The sequence below is a fragment of the Psittacula echo genome, assembly GCF_963264785.1.
Source record: "Psittacula echo genome assembly, chromosome: 2".
NCBI classification, from domain to species: domain Eukaryota; kingdom Metazoa; phylum Chordata; class Aves; order Psittaciformes; family Psittacidae; genus Psittacula; species Psittacula echo.
In genome coordinates this window covers 41,926,091-41,944,460 of record NC_137737.1, presented here as the reverse complement: position 1 = coordinate 41,944,460, position 18,370 = coordinate 41,926,091, and the positions used below count along the sequence as shown (strand labels likewise).

The following is an 18,370-nucleotide window of genomic DNA, read 5'->3' as shown; positions in this document are numbered from 1 at the left end:
AATAAAAACACAACAAAATCCACTTCCTGTATGAGTTTATCATGACCATAAGGCTCCATATTTAAAGGCAACAAACACTCTGTCATGTCAGACGACAAAAACAGACCCCCTCATTAACCTTAGTTTCCTGTACTCCGTGTTATTCACATAAATAGCAGTTTATGGCAATTACTTGGCAGCACCTTTCAAAGAAACATTTCTGCTGCAGGATGTGCAGTGTCCTGAGTGGTGACCCAGGTTTTATGAAACAATCTGATCTTCTCATTCTGACACCAGTGACAATGAGGACGAATAGGGACAGACATTCACATTCACACTTTTTCCCCTCCGTAGCGCTGTTTGTTAAACACTCCACAACAAAGCAATTTACTCATACCCTTGAACTTGCACCCTCTCCCAGCTGGGTGTTTACAGCTTTAGACCAAAGCTGCTGCTTGGGCAGCTCCAAGCCAAGTCCCTGTGTGCAATGCCCTGACCTGGCAGCAGTACCTTCCGGCAGAGATACGGATTTGGATGCTAAAAATAGACCAGACACCACCACCTAGGTGTCACCTTGTGCTTTACAGCTGTAGTGCCCTATGCCGATGCAGCTCACTGTGATTAAGGCAGCTGGGGTTTTCTCTGCCTTGGAGACCTGGCAAAGCCATTTTCTCTCTCCCTACCTCACCTTCTCTTAAATGAAATTGAAGTGCAATGTCTCCTATAAAATTCTTGGGAAGCTACTCATGATGCTACATCAGAGAAGGTGTTGCTGCTACTTCCGATTTGCAAACACACACAAAAACGCCTAAAAAATTAAAATGCTGTGCCTGCACGACCGCCTAAACCCAGCAGTCATTCGATTCATCATTCTAAAACTTTAAAAAAGAGGTCTGAAAAGGCAGAAACATCTGTCATTTTCTTCATCCTGCACATTGGCTGCCCACTAAGACCAATCAATCAACTCAACTGGCAACTCCAGTCCAGGCACAGCTGCGAAATTCACCCCAACTTGGCTCTAGCCCCAGACACGTGGCAACTCAATTTTAAGTCCCATGACTGAAGAGTGAATATTGGGCATTAACCTTCAGAGTGAGGGCAAATTCAGCTCATTCACCTTGACTCTGTCTTCCAATAAACTGAACGTGATTTCTCAATATCTAGTAAACATTTATGGGACCAACGAATAAAACAAAACAAAGCAGAAATTCTCTAAAGTGGCTCTTGAGACTGAGAGGAACCAGTAATTCTCCTGAAGACAAGAACATGCCTTAGGAGAGATGCTTCATCATCCATTGTCAGAACAACACTGGAAGGATGTTCTAAGGAGCATTAACATCTCTTTGGCAGAAATTGATGGATCCTCTTTTAATTGTGATTTCACAGCATCATATAACTTCATGCAACCATTGTACAATTGCTGATGAGACACATAATGCAGACTGATATAATGTTCCATATGGGCATTTCTGAGCCATACTGAGATAAAAGGAAGAAAACCACTGGGCAGTGGTGGGTGGGGTTAGAGAGAACAGGACACAAGATATAAGATTAGTTTTGAAGGAAAGAAGGTTATGCCAAGAGCGGGTGGCATGTTTACAAATGCCACTTGTTACCTTCTTTTCCTTGTGATGCATTAAAGTCCCAGGCCTTATGTCTTTAACATGTGTATCATTTCTGGACTGTTCAGCATGACTGTTTGAGTTTACATCCATAAAAGAGCACTTCTGGAAAGCCTAGGAAATAAATACTGCAGGTTATCAGGAGACCAAGAGCTTTTACACAGGAATCTCTGGAGATGACCAACTACAAAGAGAGCATTTACTTTTAACATTCACAGCTCAATAATACTATCTACAAGTTCATGAAATAATAGAGATTTTAGAGTATCAGACTAAGAGCAACAGGGCATCCCTGCCAGTCTGCCAACGCTGCACTTTAACTCATCACATTGACCTCAACGCTCCCTGCAGGGAGATGAGCTTGATTTCTACTTTTACAGATAGGGAGATGAAGGCATACAGAGGTGATACAAACTTATCCAGACTCTGGATTTGTGACAATACCTACTGCCTAGTAGCTGATAATCATGGAAGAGCTACATAACTCCACTTATCCTCACACAAACTGCCTTTGACCTGGACACATGTGCCTTTGCCACAGTCTTCAGTAACATGCCAGATGCTGACAGTCCCAGCATATGGGCTTGTGGACCATGGTACCCCAGGGCACAGCCTGGACTTTTCATCCCTTCGTCTTGCTATCTTCTTTCCATTTCTTTTGGGTTTCTCTATCCAAATGGCTCTCACATCCAGAGGAGAAGAAGTATCCGTGCCACCAGTGTGTAGTGCTGGCTGCAAGTGTGCATCACTGGCATTTCTGCAGGCCTGTACTGGCATGGTCTGCCTTTGGTGAGATGTACAGGCAGGACACCACTGCCAGCCAGAGGAGTGAAGGAGTGCTTACAGGAGTCAAACACAGTGTGACATGCAAGATGATTATATTCTTATACCATGTATTAGGGAAATTATTTAATTCCTGGCAACTCTCATTAAATTAATAGCCCTGATTACAGATTAGAATCAGGCCTGTTCTTTAAATATTATACTAATATATATTGCATATTTATGGAAAACCAGAAAAGCAACAATCATGAAAAAAATCCTGTGCAAAAATCAGGGTGTAGTTCTTTCTGATTTTCCATTACATCCTATTTGTATATGCTTATAGACCAGAGTACCTAAGATGACAGGGATCTATTAGAAAAAGTATTCTCGCCCCTCATAATACAAGATCATAGAATCATAGATTGGTTTGGGTTGGAAAGGACCTTAAGATCATCTAGTTCCAACCCCCCTGCCATAGGCAGGGACACCTCACCCTAGATCATGTCTCTCAAGGCTCTGTCCAACCTGGCCTTGAACACTGCCGGGGATGGAGCACTTACCACTTCTTTGGGCAACCTGCTCCAGTGCCTCACCACCCTCACAGTAAGGTACAGACTTTCTGCAGCTTAACCATGTGTGAGACCAGTGATGTGTTTCTGAGTTAGACGTGCCAAAGGCATCCTCAAAGTCCTTCAGACTTTAAGTGACGAAGAATACACTATTTCCCTTGGTAATTTGTTTATTTACCACCTTTGCTCCGCAATAACAGTGTCCAAATACAATTTACACTACAGCAGCTGATTACTGATTATTATTATTATTATGCCCTTTTCTGCTAGATTAAGAAGGTACTTCCCATGAAGGTACCTCCACATTTTATTCAAGTGTCTTCTGAACTTTCACATTCTTAATAGCCTTTTCAAATGGGAGATGCATGCATACTTAGTCATGGATGCAGCAGCCCAGTGCTGATCTCACTGATTCTGTACTCAGAGATAAAAACACTCCCTGTTCTCACATCTAACCCAAAGCAGACACTAACTTGTTACTGCAACTCCTGTTTCTTTCCAAGGCATGCAGTTGTGGTCTGGCCTATATTTTGTTGTTCTTCATGTGGACTTTGTATGTCAGTGAATATGTTACTACCATTAAGTGATTGCTATCACCTCCCTGCTCTCATACTTTACTAGTTTGAATTAAGCTGCTATAAACAATAAGGATTTGAAACTTATTTCCAGGCTGTTGATGAAAATACAGTGACACTGGGCCTGTAGCTGATTCCTATGGGACCTGACTAAATACCTGCTCCAAGGGCAGCATTTTCAGAATCAGACAATTCTCAATTGTCCTGTGATAGGTTTTGAGTTATTTATACTCTGTGATGCCAGATTTTTATCAGAATGTTGTATGATGTTTGATTAAATGAATGACTTACTTACAAAAAATGTTTATAGCGATACAATTCACTTTAAGCAGTCAAACCTGTTGCCTGATCAAAGAGTGTCGTTTGCTTTGACAGATCTGTGTTTGATTACATTGTGTTTACGAGCATAACTATTTACATCTGTCCCTCAGTTCTTCCTTGATCAGATCCCATACCTGATTTTCCATTATCCTGCCTGTGACTGGTATCAGACTAATGAGCCTCTTGCTCCTGGATCAAGTAGTTTGCCCTTTCTAAAAGATGGTACTCCGTCAACCTTCTAAAGTATACCTGGTATTTTGGTATTGGTTTAAAAAGAGCATTGCTTGTCTCCAAAAGTAGCATAGCTCGTTCCCTATTGAGCTACCTTAGGTCTGCTCAGCCCCTCCTTTCCAGCCCTTAACCTCCACTTCACTGTCACCAGCTGCAAGGCAGCCAGGTTGCTTTCTGAGAGACAGGAGAGGATGTGATAGTTTCACTGTCTCCAGCTTTCCTGTTGCTCTAGCTATTAACATACAAATGGGGGGATAGGGGTCAAATGCTGCTCTCGCTCCCTGCAAACCAGCTACCTGAAGGACTGATGGTTGAGAGCTGAGCAAAGGGGCACCCACCACATGTAACAGGTACTAGTGCTTAATATCCATGTCTCCTGTGCTGCACACACTCCCTAGGCAGCACCAAGCTCTTCTTTTTGCAGGTGGACAGCAGGAACCATCTCATATCGTGACAATGTTCTGAAACACCCCAGCATCAGAAATTATAGCCAGTTAAGCTGATCCACATCTCCTTTCCTCATATGGGCAAGGAAGAGGGCAGAGGGTGCCCCTGGGAAGCTGGAGCTCCCTAATGGTAGGTAAAATAGTTGGCTTTTACTGCAGCATTGCCATCACTGAACTGAACCAGCCTATGTGCTATCAAGCGAAGGACCAGCAAGAAAACACTACTTTTATGCCACTGGCAGAATAATGTACCAGTTACACAACAGCAAATAACAAGTGATTCAATGTTCAGACACTTTGGGAAACATTGGACCATAGCACAGAACAAGTGAGCACAGCCTTCCAGGAGAAGACCCCATATTCTCTGTTCCCACCAATGTTAACACAAATGACGGGCTCTCAACACCTGGCATGAAGCAAGAAATGCTAGGCCAGGGACAGCCACACCAGATACGTACCAATACTTTAATGTCCCACCTATGTGTGTAAGATCCTGCAGTGGCAACCACTGCATTCTTGACCACTCTCTAAGCTCCAGACCTCTTGAACAAAATTTGGAGGGTGCTTACAGAACGCGCACCTCCCAGTGCAATAAAGTAGGATCACGGGAAACTGGCAGACCTAGTTTCCTTCATGTTCTGAGCTAGAAATTGTGCTGAGGCCTTGAAGTTATATTAGGTACATGACTTCATGTCTTCCTGCCTCCATGGCAGGAGCATTGGAAATAGATGATCCTTAATGCCCTTTCCAACCCAAACCATTCTATGATTCTCTGTGCAGCCCAGAAGGCATACCTGTAATTCTGCCATTATTTTATCTCCTTCTTCTTCCTCTTCATCTTTTGCAGCTGATGCTACAGCATGCCCTGTGCTCCGAGACAATGTCTGATCCTCTTTGGGAGCTCTGGGTTGTGCTATTTGCCCAATGTCTTCACTGCATTCCTACAAGGGGATGAGAAAGCACAGAGAGACAACAGGTTTGAGCCCTCCTGATGCAAGCAAATGCAGGAAATTCAATACTACTGCAATTCACCATATTGCAAGGTCCCTCTTCCTTTTTAAGAAGACTGCTACTTCATCAGCTCAAAAGCAACTAGTATTGCTGATGGAATAGAATGTTCACAGATTGAAAGTCTTCCTAACCTGGACTTCCCTCTGCTTCATTCAGAGAACAGAACAGATGGGGAAAGGAAGCCCACAGAAACTAATTCACAGCGTTTCTGTTAAAACACTCTCAAATCTGAGCTGATTTTCCCCATCTGTATAAGACATGCTTTTTTTGTTTTTAATCTTCTTACCACTCCAAATGAAAGCAGCCTTTGGCTTGCCTTCTACACTGCTAGGAGATACGAGAGCAAGACTCCTGTAAACAGAACTGATCAAACCTTACTTGTTCATTTGGCCTAACAGCAGTTTTTCCTGGTAAGCAGTTTCAGTATCCCTCCAGGATGTAAGCTCTGTCTCAACTTATTTTGTGGTTTGCAGACACAGCCCAAGCCTGGGAATGTGTCTCTGTGCCAGCCACTCATCAACAGTGTGATTGCCTAGAGCCTGAATCATCAAACCTTGCCAGCAGCAGCTTCTTTTCTGGGTGCATAGATGACATCTCCCGATCTCGTTGTGGTTAGTCCTGACCCTGGCAGGTAACTGCGCCGTGGAGGTGGAGGAGGTGGAGACTTAGTCAGCCTGTCATTATCCTGTTCTCCATCGGGAACTTCTTCTGCAAGTAAACACAGCAGCACAAAGTGAGCACAGGTGAAGGAGGAGGGAAAGTATTTGCATCCCTGCCTCAAGTGGAAAGGAGAAAAATGTCTTAAAGGGCCCAGATTCTGAATATATATGAATAGAAACACATTTTGGCTTCAAGCGGAACTGCCTCAAGTGAAAGTGAACAGTGCTGCACTTGTACAAAGGAACTGGGTCACTTCACCCAGAAAACTTCAGCAAAACTGTCCTCCATGCCCCTATGGCTGGGTTTCAGCCCTCGGTGCGAAAGTGTGATAGCTGAGCACACATTTGTAAATCAATCCCTTGCAAAGAAGTATGTAAAGTACAGGTCCAGCTGGTTACTTGGCTACAGATAGTGCTCCACAGTCTCCTTTAAAAGCATGGCAACAGACCTAGACACTAAATGTGGAGGCTGTTCATTGTTGTCAGCAATTCTGAAGCACCCAGCACACACTTCTGCTCTGCCTGGGAGGTGCTGCCAGCAAATTGCTAAGACAGGAGCTGAAGAGTTTTGTTCATCCTGTAGCTGGACAAAACTAGATAAGTTCAGACAAAGGCTGAAAGGGAAAATGTGAACACTACTCTAGAGATGCCACCTCTGAAGTTCATAGTCCTCTTGCCCCTGAGCAGGGCAGGGGAACACCATGGGCAACTGCACTTTCTCCTCTCCTAAGACAGCATTTATTTTCACTTTACTTACTACTAACTATTCCAGGAATGCACAGTTTTGACTTTGAATTATAATATAAGAGGCCTACATATATTTTGCTAGCCTGTGAAGATTCAAATACCAAATACAACAGCTGAGCAGAACCAGCCCTTGCTTTCTGAGGGGGCTCTTCCCAGGGAAGACTAGTTTCTCAAACTGTCACCTCCCTGCACACACACGATGCTTCCCATCCAGCTGCCACTTCCTCTTCCCAATGTCACTGGATGGCATTTTTACCAGAAGCAGCATTACCCTGCTCATGACCCGTCCTTTTGTACTTCTGGTCACAGGCCAAGCATCACACATGGCAACAGCCACCGTTTTCACACTGCTGTTTACAATGTTGTTTTCAAGAGCAAGAGAATGACCTTTCTGCAGCTACTCAGTGTTACATAAACAGCTGGAATGAATATAATCCAGGACGATAAAACCTCCTGCTTTTGCGATTACCCAGCTGTTTAGGGCTAAGTGTTCCCTCTAGGCAAGTTATTGCATAACTATCCACCGCTGGGGCTGTGTCAGGTTTCTTCAATAGGCTGGCTGGCCCTTGGGGCTGGATGAAGCCCTTGTCTGACCCAGCTTCATCTTTGCTCCCTTCTTAGCTCAAATGTTCTTTGAAGCTGCTTAAGCTTAAAGAAATGCTCTGTTGTATTATTTCCTTCTCTGGTTATCTGGCTCTCACTTGCAGGATTGCAAGATGAGTGAAATTCCAGGTGCACTTTACATTAGGCCACTCTGGTCAATACACACCACTCCATTTTTTGTAGCATCAGATACACTTCTACCAGCCCAAGGCAATATCTGCTGCTGTAAAATCAGACTACTTCTCTAAGATGGTGTTTAGCAGACTATGATGTAGGGCCTGTGCGAATCCCTACTCATTCGAATGGGCTCAACTCATAAAGTTTTTCTCACACTTACTAAGCCCAAGTCTGTATGAGAGACATGGAGGCCACAAAGAGAGAATGATTCCTGACACCTCTTTAACATCTGCGAGACATTCATCCATGTCCATCTTCAAAAGGGGAAACAAAAGGGAGAAACACGAGCAAGAGAAATTTTCAGTGAGTGTGGCAGGAACAGAGTGTATCAAAGGCTAATTCCCCTCACATCCTCTAGCTGGAGTCATTAAGGAGAGGTTGTGATGGGGTTTGCTCACAGTCAACGCAATGACACTGGGCAAGACAAAACTTCAAAGCTGGATTTCTGTTTTCTTTACTAAACAATTAGATTTCCCTAATCTAAATGGGAAGGAAACAGAAACCAAAACAAAAACCAAAAAACTTGGGAGAAAAAAACTTTAGGAAAAAAATCTTATTTGAATGCATTTTTTCTTATGGTTGGGTTCTTGTAGCATATTTAAAGAAGGAGGAGTAAATGGACATGTACAACTCACTGAGTCCAAGACTACCCAAGAACAAAAAAGTTACTTCATGGAACCTTCTTTGGTGCCAAAGGGCTAAGCACTTCTGTGAACAAAATGGGAGTTGTTCATTGCCAGCTGTTCCACTGAACCGAAGCATTCTTCAACACTGAGCTGAAGCATTCTTCAACAGGCACAGACAGACTGGAAGTAATTTCTCCCACCATACAAATTTCTACTTGCGCCAAAAGAATCTATCACGTCTTAAAAAGATCTCAAAATAATAACGCCTGCCTTGAGGCAGCCTTTGTATTCAGAGAAGCAAACTGGCTTTAATGGAAGTTACTGATCACTCAGCACGTGCAAAATCAGAGCATTCTCACATATGAAGGCACAAAGACAGATGAAGGAGCCCAGTTTCCAATGTGCATGCTAGACAGAGTCCCCATATTTTTCATTGAATAACCCTGATAAAAAAGGTGAGCTGAAGTAAAGACATTAAATAAGTATTTACAGAATCATCTGCAAAATTGCTCAAAGCATGTAATTTTACATTGTTTTGTTCTTAGCAGGGGGAAAAAAAATGAAGTTTCTTAATTGGGTTCTGTTTGGAGAATGGCTGAGACAGCATATTCTGGCAACGTGATCTACCTGGGTTCTGCAGTGAAGGCAACAGAGGACTTATTTTGCTAATATACGGCCAAAATGTCTTACGCACTGTATGAGTATGTAGGTGGTCTCTCTTTCCTTATGTTGCTCAGTCTTCTAGTCTACAACACACTAATATTGTAAATTTATCTTGAACCATAGCAGAGTTGGGTGGCATGTAAGAAATTTAGTCAGATATTAAAGAAAAGTTTTGCTGTTCCCTTATTTGTGTTACTATTACAGGGTTCATTATGCACAACAGAAGGCAAATGTCTCAATCTTACCAGATTTCTCCTTAAATCTGCTGGCTACACACTGTGCAACATTGTATTCTAGAAGTGGATTAGTTAACTACACGAGTTAGTTACCAAACTTCTCTGATACTGTGCTCCGCACTTTTTAAGGTGTCACAGCTCACTGCCTCCCTGTGGTATGCATTTTCAGTCACTTTTTATGCCACACACACATTATAGAAGACAACTGTGTTGATTGATAGGCAGTAACCTGACTGAACACTGCCAGAACTCTAAAATTATTTCACAAGGTTCAACAGAGATTTATTTTTAATATGTTTGTTATGAAACATCCAAGGGGCCACAACTTGCCAATGTCAAAGATGTGCCCGGACCAAAATGCTGGATCTGGAAAAAACCCTCTGAATCCTACATGAATTTCTGCACACAAGCCCCAGGGCATTGTTTTTCAGCTACTTACAACTTCGGCATGCCAACGCCTTGGCTGCAGCATGCAGCCCTGGTATCCACAGCTCCAGAAGGACACAGGGCAATTAGAGAAGGGCAACTGAAACTAGCCAAGGGAGGGAGCAGCTGGCAAAGATGGAGGGTCCAGAAAGGCTGCAAGTTGGAAGCTTGGAGCCTGTGGGGCAGGCTGAGACCTTCAGGATATTATCAAGGTTCTTCACTGCCTTCATGATTTTATAAAGGGAATGCAAAGCTGTTGTTTGCCAAATTGCAGAGTATTAGAACTCTGGGGAGCTCAATGAAGCTGTTATGAGATCAGTTTAAAATAGATGAAAGAAAGCTCCTACACAAGATGGGGAGCTTGCTGCCACAGCAATGGGGATGCAAATGGTATAAGCAGGTACAGAGGAATAAAGGCATAAAAGGTCCATAACGGATATGAAAAGGAGGAGGTTGGGATATTCCCCTTAATACCAGCTGGGAATGCTGGGGAAGTACCTGCAGACTGCAGAAGGTGGCCTCCCTGGTTGCAATTGCTAACTTCTACTGCTGTTCTACCCACACGATGCAAGTTAGTCTTTCCTTTTTAAGGAGATTCTTACATATTCAGAGATAGCTTTCTGATTTCTCAGCCTTTGCTTCCTCATGCTAAACAAAACTAGTTCTTTCATTTTTGTTCCCCAGAGATGATGTTTTTTTAGAGCTTTGGTCATCATTGCTATCCTCTTGACTCCCTCCTATTTGTTCAGTCTTCCTTGAAGTCCAAAACATCGAGTCTGGGAATTTCTATGGAAGAGCTCACCACTTCTGAGCAGATCCATGTGTCTTGTAGATATTCCTGTTCATTTCATCATGTTTGCTTGGGTTTTGCTACAGGGTCACAGCCTGACTCACATTCAACTTGAAACTCAGTGTATCTGTGAAGAGCCAGAATGCTTACTGTGAACGCTCCTCTCATTCATTCTCATATATCTATCCACTTCCTCAAGAGAACTCTGCTATGTAGCACCACAGGTCATTTTCAGACCTCTGAGGAACTCATTCAAAACATTGGTTATATTTATAGTTTAAGACTATGAAGTTAGCAAGGATTATTAAGTTCAAATAGTCTGATTTTCCACTTAATGTAAATTCAAAGACTTTTATAAGCAGGTCTTGATTCATGCACATAGCTTGTGCCTGAGCAACCCCTCAGAAAGAAACAAAGTATTGCTTAAGATCTGAAGTGGCAGAGAATCCCATATGTTCATAATTATACTTCAGTGATTAGTTACTCTGAATGTTAAAATTTGACAGCTAACTTTTAATGTGGCTTTTTCTAGCTTCAGCTTTCAATTGCTGGAACTTGGAACATTTTCTGTTAAAAGGCCTCCTTACCCTCAGAAACCTCAGGCGTGTCTTGATCTTCTTTTGATAACAAATCTGTCTATAAAAAGAGTTTTTTAGGTTTCTGATGGTAAGATCATCTGTGCTTAATCTTTTTGTGGTTCTTTCCAGAGCTCTCTGTAATGCTAAACTTTTAAGTGCGTAACTGAATACAGTATATTAGATATAGGTATAGTATAGTATCTCTGTCAAAAGCAAAGTGTACTCTTACTCTCCTGTTAATGAGGAGTCTTTATCTCCAGAGGACAAATTCTCTCTCAGTTGCAATATGGAGAAATCTGTCTTCAACTGGTTACCCACACTGGCATTGGCAAAATCACTGCATCCTGTGCATAGAACTGTATTATTCCTCAGAAACATACTCACAGCTACGATCAAGAACACAGAAATCTGTCAACTGAAACCATTCTAGAAAGTAGGAAAAATATACCATCTTTCCAGATATGCAGTTCTTTAGCATTATTTATTCCAGCAAACCTTACCTGAGGCATCTAGCTTTTCCAATGCATCCCCTTTTGGCAGGGCTGCTGGCTGTGGAGGCATCTCCAGATTAGGAATTGACTTCATTATATTGGCTTGGGCCTCTTCTAAGAGCTTTTCAAATTCCTTTCCATTATAGTGATCGAGGTTTTGTCTTTTCTCTTCCCATTTCTTTTCAGCTTTCTAGACAAAAAATAGTAAAACATCTCTTTATTTCCCTGATTCCTGCTGTGATCACTTATTTTAAAAAGAAATAAAAAATCCATATGGAAACATTCTAGGTAAATACAGACAGATTCTTACAGTTATAGTCAGCAACCAGAGGAATTAACACTAATTGTACACTGGTTCTGACTTCCATTATGCTAGATACGGCACAAACACATGACTGACAGTGGCCACTGCTCACTAAAGGAACAAAGGCAAAATTTAAATCTGGGTCACTCTGTTCCTATATCACACTGGTGATTAAAGTGCATGTCTGTAATAAGACATTACAGTTTATTTGTGGATTTTCTCAATAACTCTGTGTGTGAAACCACTGGAACTTTATACTTTTTCATTTTAACCTCTCCATAATGAGGGATATGAAGATTTAAAGAATGGATGAAATCCACGGATGCAAGTGTTGCCAGAAATAAGGTATTCTAAAAAATATTTTTATTTTCTGATTTTTTTATAAAGGTTAGTTAAAACCCATCGTTACTCATTTTGATTGCATGTTATTATCCTGTTGCATTTAAGATCAGAGGGTATCTTCAGAAGTGCACGGTGTAGTCAGGGGTTAAGCATTTAGGTCCCCACAAAGCATTTTAAAAATCCCACCTGCAGTGTCACGAATGAGACTGGGAGCTCAGACCCAAAGAGAGGACAACTGTTTGAGTGGAATACACCGTACCTCAATTGACACAGCTCGGTTTCTGGTACTTGCATTGTGAATTTCCTCAATGAAAAGACTTTGCATGGTGGTGCCATTGACAGAGACCTGTGGTGCTGGCGTGGTTGGTGTGGGCTGGGATGCTGTTGCAGGCTCTTGCAGGGGAGCTGGTGGGGTGGCTGAGGGGTGGCCATCCACTGGCACACCTTCGCTGTGGCTGGCTGCAGTGGGTGAACCCTGGGCATGGCTGACCAGTGTTGAGGAGTGCTGAGACTGATGGATGACAACAGGCGAGCTCTGCACATGATGGACCGTCATTGTTGAGAAGGGGATGACTTCTGACTTGACCGATGACACCTGGGACTCTGAGGTGAGGTTTTGCTGTGCATGTCCCTGGGCATGCTTGAACTCCTCCTGGTTTTTCAGAGAGTCAGCTGCAGTGGTCTTTTCCATAGCAGAGTATTGCACGGCTTGGGATGGATCCACACCCTGCAGCAGTCCTTCTGTAACATGTCTGCCCAGCCGAATTGAACACAACAGCACGACACGTGGTTAGCAGACAGGCAAATCATGAGCAATAATTAACAATAAACTTTTGCAAGGGAAAAACACCTATATCAAAAATATCAAAATGGTGGGTTTTCTTCCTGATCCTCTCGGTTGTGTGATTTTACAGCTTTCTCTCAGTCAGGGACTCAAGAGTTTTAAAGAGGCCACTCTAATTAGGATGTTTGTGCCTTTTGAAATGTTTACAAACTTTCATGGATGTACTAGCACTTTTTGACCAAACCATGAGTTACAGTGGGTTATTTTAGAGGGATAATGGCAATCAGGTGATTTAAAGTTTATATGCTGCATGTAGCTAACAACATGCTCTTGGACTATCAGCACAGAAAGTAGAACATGAGGTAGCAGTCTGCCAATTGTGAAACCAAAGCCTTCAAATGATACTTCATGAAGGTCTTGTCTGTCAAGAGTTTGCGGTAGGATGAGCTGAGGATGTAGTCAACTATTTCTGGCAGCTAGCTGTGAAATGACTGAGCTTCAGATTGTAGCTAGCCAACAGATGCCATCAGTTTTTCCATTACTGAAACAGACTTTGTGAGGCTTAATACATAATTTCACTGCAAAAAAAAAATTACGTTTGGTAAAGCTTTCGCATGCATAACTTATTGGGTTGTTTTCTTTTTTCCAAACAGGGCGAGACAGGAAATAACTGCAGTAATTTTTAAGAAAAGGAAACTAATATGAAAGGATATAGATTTTTAGCTACATGGAAAAATAAATGATGGCTCTTGTGAGACCTGTTACATAAACCATTTTATCCATCTGCCAGTACTGGCAAATCCATTTTACATATGCTCCAGGATATATGGAAACAATGACAATCCTACATTCCTTAGAATAATGCTTATGAGTTACATTTTCTTGTAATTGAAGTAAAATTGTGACCACCACCACTGACAATTTGGCCTGATCCACTGGTTTCGCGTATGAAATTAATCCAATGCCTATTGCTTCATACAAATCAGCAGTCATTTGTTGCTCATGTATTCTGACAAACATAGCTAAACAGTGGCTTTTAGTGGACACAAATGTTATCTAATATTTCAACTTTGGTGCACACCTTGCAAAGAACAGAATAAAGAATTTACATGAATTCAAAAGCATATTGAAAAATATTTATTTCTTTCAGGAGGTTTAGGATATCTTTATCCCCTTGGAATCTTTTCCTGTTCTATTTCTTACTGTTACATTTTTGGGGATGCATGTTTCAGTCTCAGGGAATATTTCTGTTAGCTCCAATTGCAGTGAAGGCCTGTAGCTAATTAGCTCACACATGGAACTGATGCCACTCTGCAAGCTTTCCCATCCAGGTACTTCCCAAATCTGGAAGTCTTGAATTCAGAGGGAGCTAGTTATGACTGAAAATCATAAGATCTTGATGACTGGGCCTCTTGGTCAGAACAGAACCACTGCGCAGAGCACAGGAAAGGCTAGTTTGATTTCCCTTGACGGGGTTCTAGAAAGAGTCTATAAAATATAACAGGCAAATTGCCTGATAAGAGGGGGAGAACCCAAGCCCAGAAGCTGTTTCAGCACTGCTTGAGGAAATTCTTTAGCTTTGAGGAAGGGAAAAGACAAAACAAAAATCTCATCTCACCTCCTGAGCATGGTGAGGATATCAGTCATGCTGCGCACACGTTTCAGCAAGCTGTCAAGCTTGTGTGGTTCTTCCTTTAGGAACCTCACGGCTTCTACCTCAATCCGGAGGATTGCACGCATTTTATTCTGCAATGTTGGGAACTCTCCTGCAAAGATAACACCTGTGAAGCTCAAGAGGAAACTATAAGAGCCCTGGGGACAAATGCATGATGGGTCAAATAGTTGAATGCCTTCCTGTCTACAGGGGCCATGCAACAAGCTCCGTAATTCCCACTTTATATCTTTTTGGAAGTGAGTTAATGCTCCCAGATCAAAGGCAAAAAGCTGTTTATAGCCACTGTGGTTAAAACAAAAGAACCAAAAGTAAAAAGGAGAAGTACATACCTTTCAGGGTGGCAACAGCTTCTCCTACTTGACACAAAAGAAAGGCTCCATCTTCAACATCTTTCAGGGTAACTGCCTTGCTGGAAGCACTGGAGTCCTTCTTCAGGTCCTCAACAAATGCCTCCAGCTCACTGGCAAAACAAAAAAGTGGACGTGAAATGTAAGCAGGGCTTTCACATTACAGTCAAAAATATGAAAACGAATGGACTAAACTAATCCAGAAATCTCAACTACGGCATCTTTAAATCTGACATCACAGGATGAAAAAACAGCAGGGTACCAGGAGGGGAAATGAGGATGCTGGACACTCACAGTATAGGAACAAGCTGACTGATTGATTTCTCTGATAGGCTGAAGATGTGCAGTGCATATTGACCACAAGGCAGCTGTGCTATAAAGGCCAGGGGGTGTGGTGAAACACATCTAACAGCCAGACCTCTGCGAATGCAAAACCTGGAAGGGTACAGACACACTCTGCCACTACCATCCAGTACTGGTTTGCACCTGGCATTTTCTCATTTCTGTTGACATGCAAAGGAATGTCGAACAGTGAAGTAAGAACCAAAAACCTGGCACTAATGGCCCCTTGATGCAACCTTGTTTATCTGCAGGGTCCTCTTAGACAGGATACAGGGTCCTGTTACCAAGAACAGACAGACTGAAACAGCAAGTGTACATTGTGTGCAGTTCTCACTCAGCATTGGGATGTAAGAATTAATCACTTCAAACATCTTTTTCTAACCAGCGCTGTCCCGTCCTTCCTCCAACTCCATCTGGTGCTTCCTCATCACCTTTCCCAATACTTTTTCCATGCTTCCATATTTATGTAAATTTTCCCTGAAATGCATTATGTGCAACTATATAAACATCCATGCAAATACCTTAAAAGGATCATAGATTCATAGAATGGTTTGGGTTGGGAGGGACCTTCATTCAGTTCCAACCCCCCTGCCATGGGCAAGGACACCTTCCACTAGACCAGGTTGCTCCAAGCCCCGTCCAACCTGGCCTTGAACGCTGAGAGGGATGGGGCAGCCACAGCTCCTCTGGACAACCTGTGCCAGTGCCTCAGCACCCTCACAGGGAAGACTTTTTCCTAATATCTAACCTAAATCTCCCCTCTTTCAGCGTAAAGCCATTCCCCTTGTCTTTTCACTACATGCCCTTGTAAAAAGTCACTCTCCAGATTTCTTGTCATCTCTTGAATATATATTCTAAGAGAAATTCACTTCTATTAAGATACCAAATTTACTCACAGGAATATTCTGAGAAGCCTGATTAATTGCATGGTTGAAAACAATGCAAAGCAAACTCTGAATTGACAAAGTGGCTACTCATTTTAACCTATTTTGGGGCCTCATTTCTTGCATCCACTTAGGTAGCAGTTTTGTCATTGCTATAAGAGAACCAATCTATGGGCTGATTTCCTGAAGACTGCCTTCTGCACCACCAGCAGGCCTTGAATTTCCTTGTATTTCCCTTGTACCAGCACTGCCAAGAAGATCCAGCAGAAAATTACTTATTTTCAGCCAGGTCACTTCCTAGATCTGTCTCAGTGAACAGGTGACATAGGGGGAAAAGAGAGGAATAGGTGGACAGTAACAGGATAAAAAGGATAAAATCCCTTGCAGCACAACTACACACTTAGGTCAATTTAAAGTGGAAGCAGAGTTACACAGAACAATAGCAATGCACGAGTACTTCTGATATACAGAAAACCAAAACCAGCGTTAGGATCTGAACATCAAGTGCACGCAGCAAAGAGTTCATTTCAATTCAAAGACTAAGAACTCTGGAAACTATAGCAAAAATTTTGAATTAAGAATCATAAGTTCCTTCTGTACAGATCACAGAGAAGTGGAGGTAAATGATCCTGCTCCCATTTTAAGTCCACTTTTAAGACAGTGCCTTGGGAAAGCTGAGGCAGTCAATATTTCCACTAGCACAAGCACACTTGCAGAAAACAATCCAATGGACCACACGATGGCAGCAAGGGAACGTTTCTCAAGGTATTTTTCTAGTGGAAGAAGCTGCGATAACGCAGATTGCTGTCTCTGTGTTTGCCTTTACTATAAAGGCACAGATACACCAGGCAACCAAAAAGATAAGTGTAGAAGCTTAAATTTGTTCATGGGTGGAAGGAAGAAAAAGGAACACACACAGAACAATGTTACGATGTTTTAGTAGGTTTCTGATTGTTGGATATATAGGGATAAAGGGAAGACTTTCAGGTAGCTGACAACGGCTTGCTTTCCTCTTTGTTACTTGAACAGAAACAGAAAGGTCATCATAAAGCCCCTTGAATTCCATACAGTGATACTATCAAACAAGACAACTGATCCTGAAATTACTCAGGGGATAACATATTACACTGCCTCGTGTGGTTAACTGCAAGGGAAAAGAAACTTCAGCCTTCAGAAGCTAAAGTCAGATCCAGAAGTCTCCAGCATTTCTTTTCCATCACTGGGGAAGCAATTTGGCTTTATAGATTGGACTAAGCAAACCCAATTAACAAGAAACTCACATTAATGCAGTTTCAGAAGGCTAATACAAGATGAATGATTTTTCTGCATCTGTGTTATACCCAGCAGAGCCAATGCAAACTCTTGTGCTGAGATCTTTCTTTAGGCAAAAAAGCATCAGATCTGTCTCAGATTGCAGTATCAGTAGAACAGGTTATAAAACAAACTGACAAAATTAATAGTAACAAATCACCCAGGCCAGATGGTATGTACCCTGCAGTTCAATAGCAGCTCGAGGGGGAAACAGTTGAACTATTAATATTAAGCATCTAAATTCTTGAATAAATTGCTTTGGCACCGGAATAGTGGAAAGTGTCAGGGATGATACAAACACATTTTTAAAAGGGGATGGGACTATCCAGGGAACTGTACCCTGGTGAGATTGACATCTAGACTGGTGTAATTGATAGATACCAAAATAAAGAATAAACAGTAAAGAATTAGTGGACCAATGGATACATATGCTGTGTTCTGGAGTAATTACTGTGATTTGTGTAAAGCAAAAGTAAGTCTCACAAATCCACAAGGAAACAACAAGAGCATAGGGACAAGCTATAGCCCAAAAGGCTTTCAACAAGGTACCTGAGCAAAAGCTTTCAAGAAAACAAAGTTGCCATGGGACAAGATAAAAATTCTCTCATGGATAAAGTACTGGAAGTAAAGGGAAGGGATCAGTGAACAGCTTACTCAATGAATGTAGTTTGCTGGTGATTTCCACAGGGATTGGTGCTAGGGCTGGTGCTTTTCAACATATTATAAATTATTTAGAAAAAAGAATGAATAGTATAGTAAAAAAAATCTCAAAAGAATATTACATTATTCAGGGGAATAAAAATGCAAGGTGACTGCAGAAGGCTGCAGATGGACCATCTGATACCAATTGACCAGGAAAAACCCAA

The 18,370-nt window shown here is 42.1% G+C and overlaps 1 protein-coding gene across 1 annotated transcript in view; it reads right to left on the bottom strand.

The window, feature by feature from the left end:
• Nucleotides 1–18,370, bottom strand: part of KIAA1217 — a gene marked incomplete at both ends in the record, with an annotated part of 184,618 nt that overhangs the window by 5,300 nt on the left and 160,948 nt on the right. Inside the window, 7 exons of the mRNA XM_080639653.1 lie at nucleotides 1,596–1,715; nucleotides 5,303–5,449; nucleotides 6,073–6,227; nucleotides 11,525–11,705; nucleotides 12,421–12,913; nucleotides 14,564–14,711; nucleotides 14,950–15,080. Coding sequence (XP_080495779.1) covers nucleotides 1,596–1,715; nucleotides 5,303–5,449; nucleotides 6,073–6,227; nucleotides 11,525–11,705; nucleotides 12,421–12,913; nucleotides 14,564–14,711; nucleotides 14,950–15,080 — 1,375 coding nt within the window. The remainder of the gene's footprint in view (nucleotides 1–1,595; nucleotides 1,716–5,302; nucleotides 5,450–6,072; nucleotides 6,228–11,524; nucleotides 11,706–12,420; nucleotides 12,914–14,563; nucleotides 14,712–14,949; nucleotides 15,081–18,370) is intronic.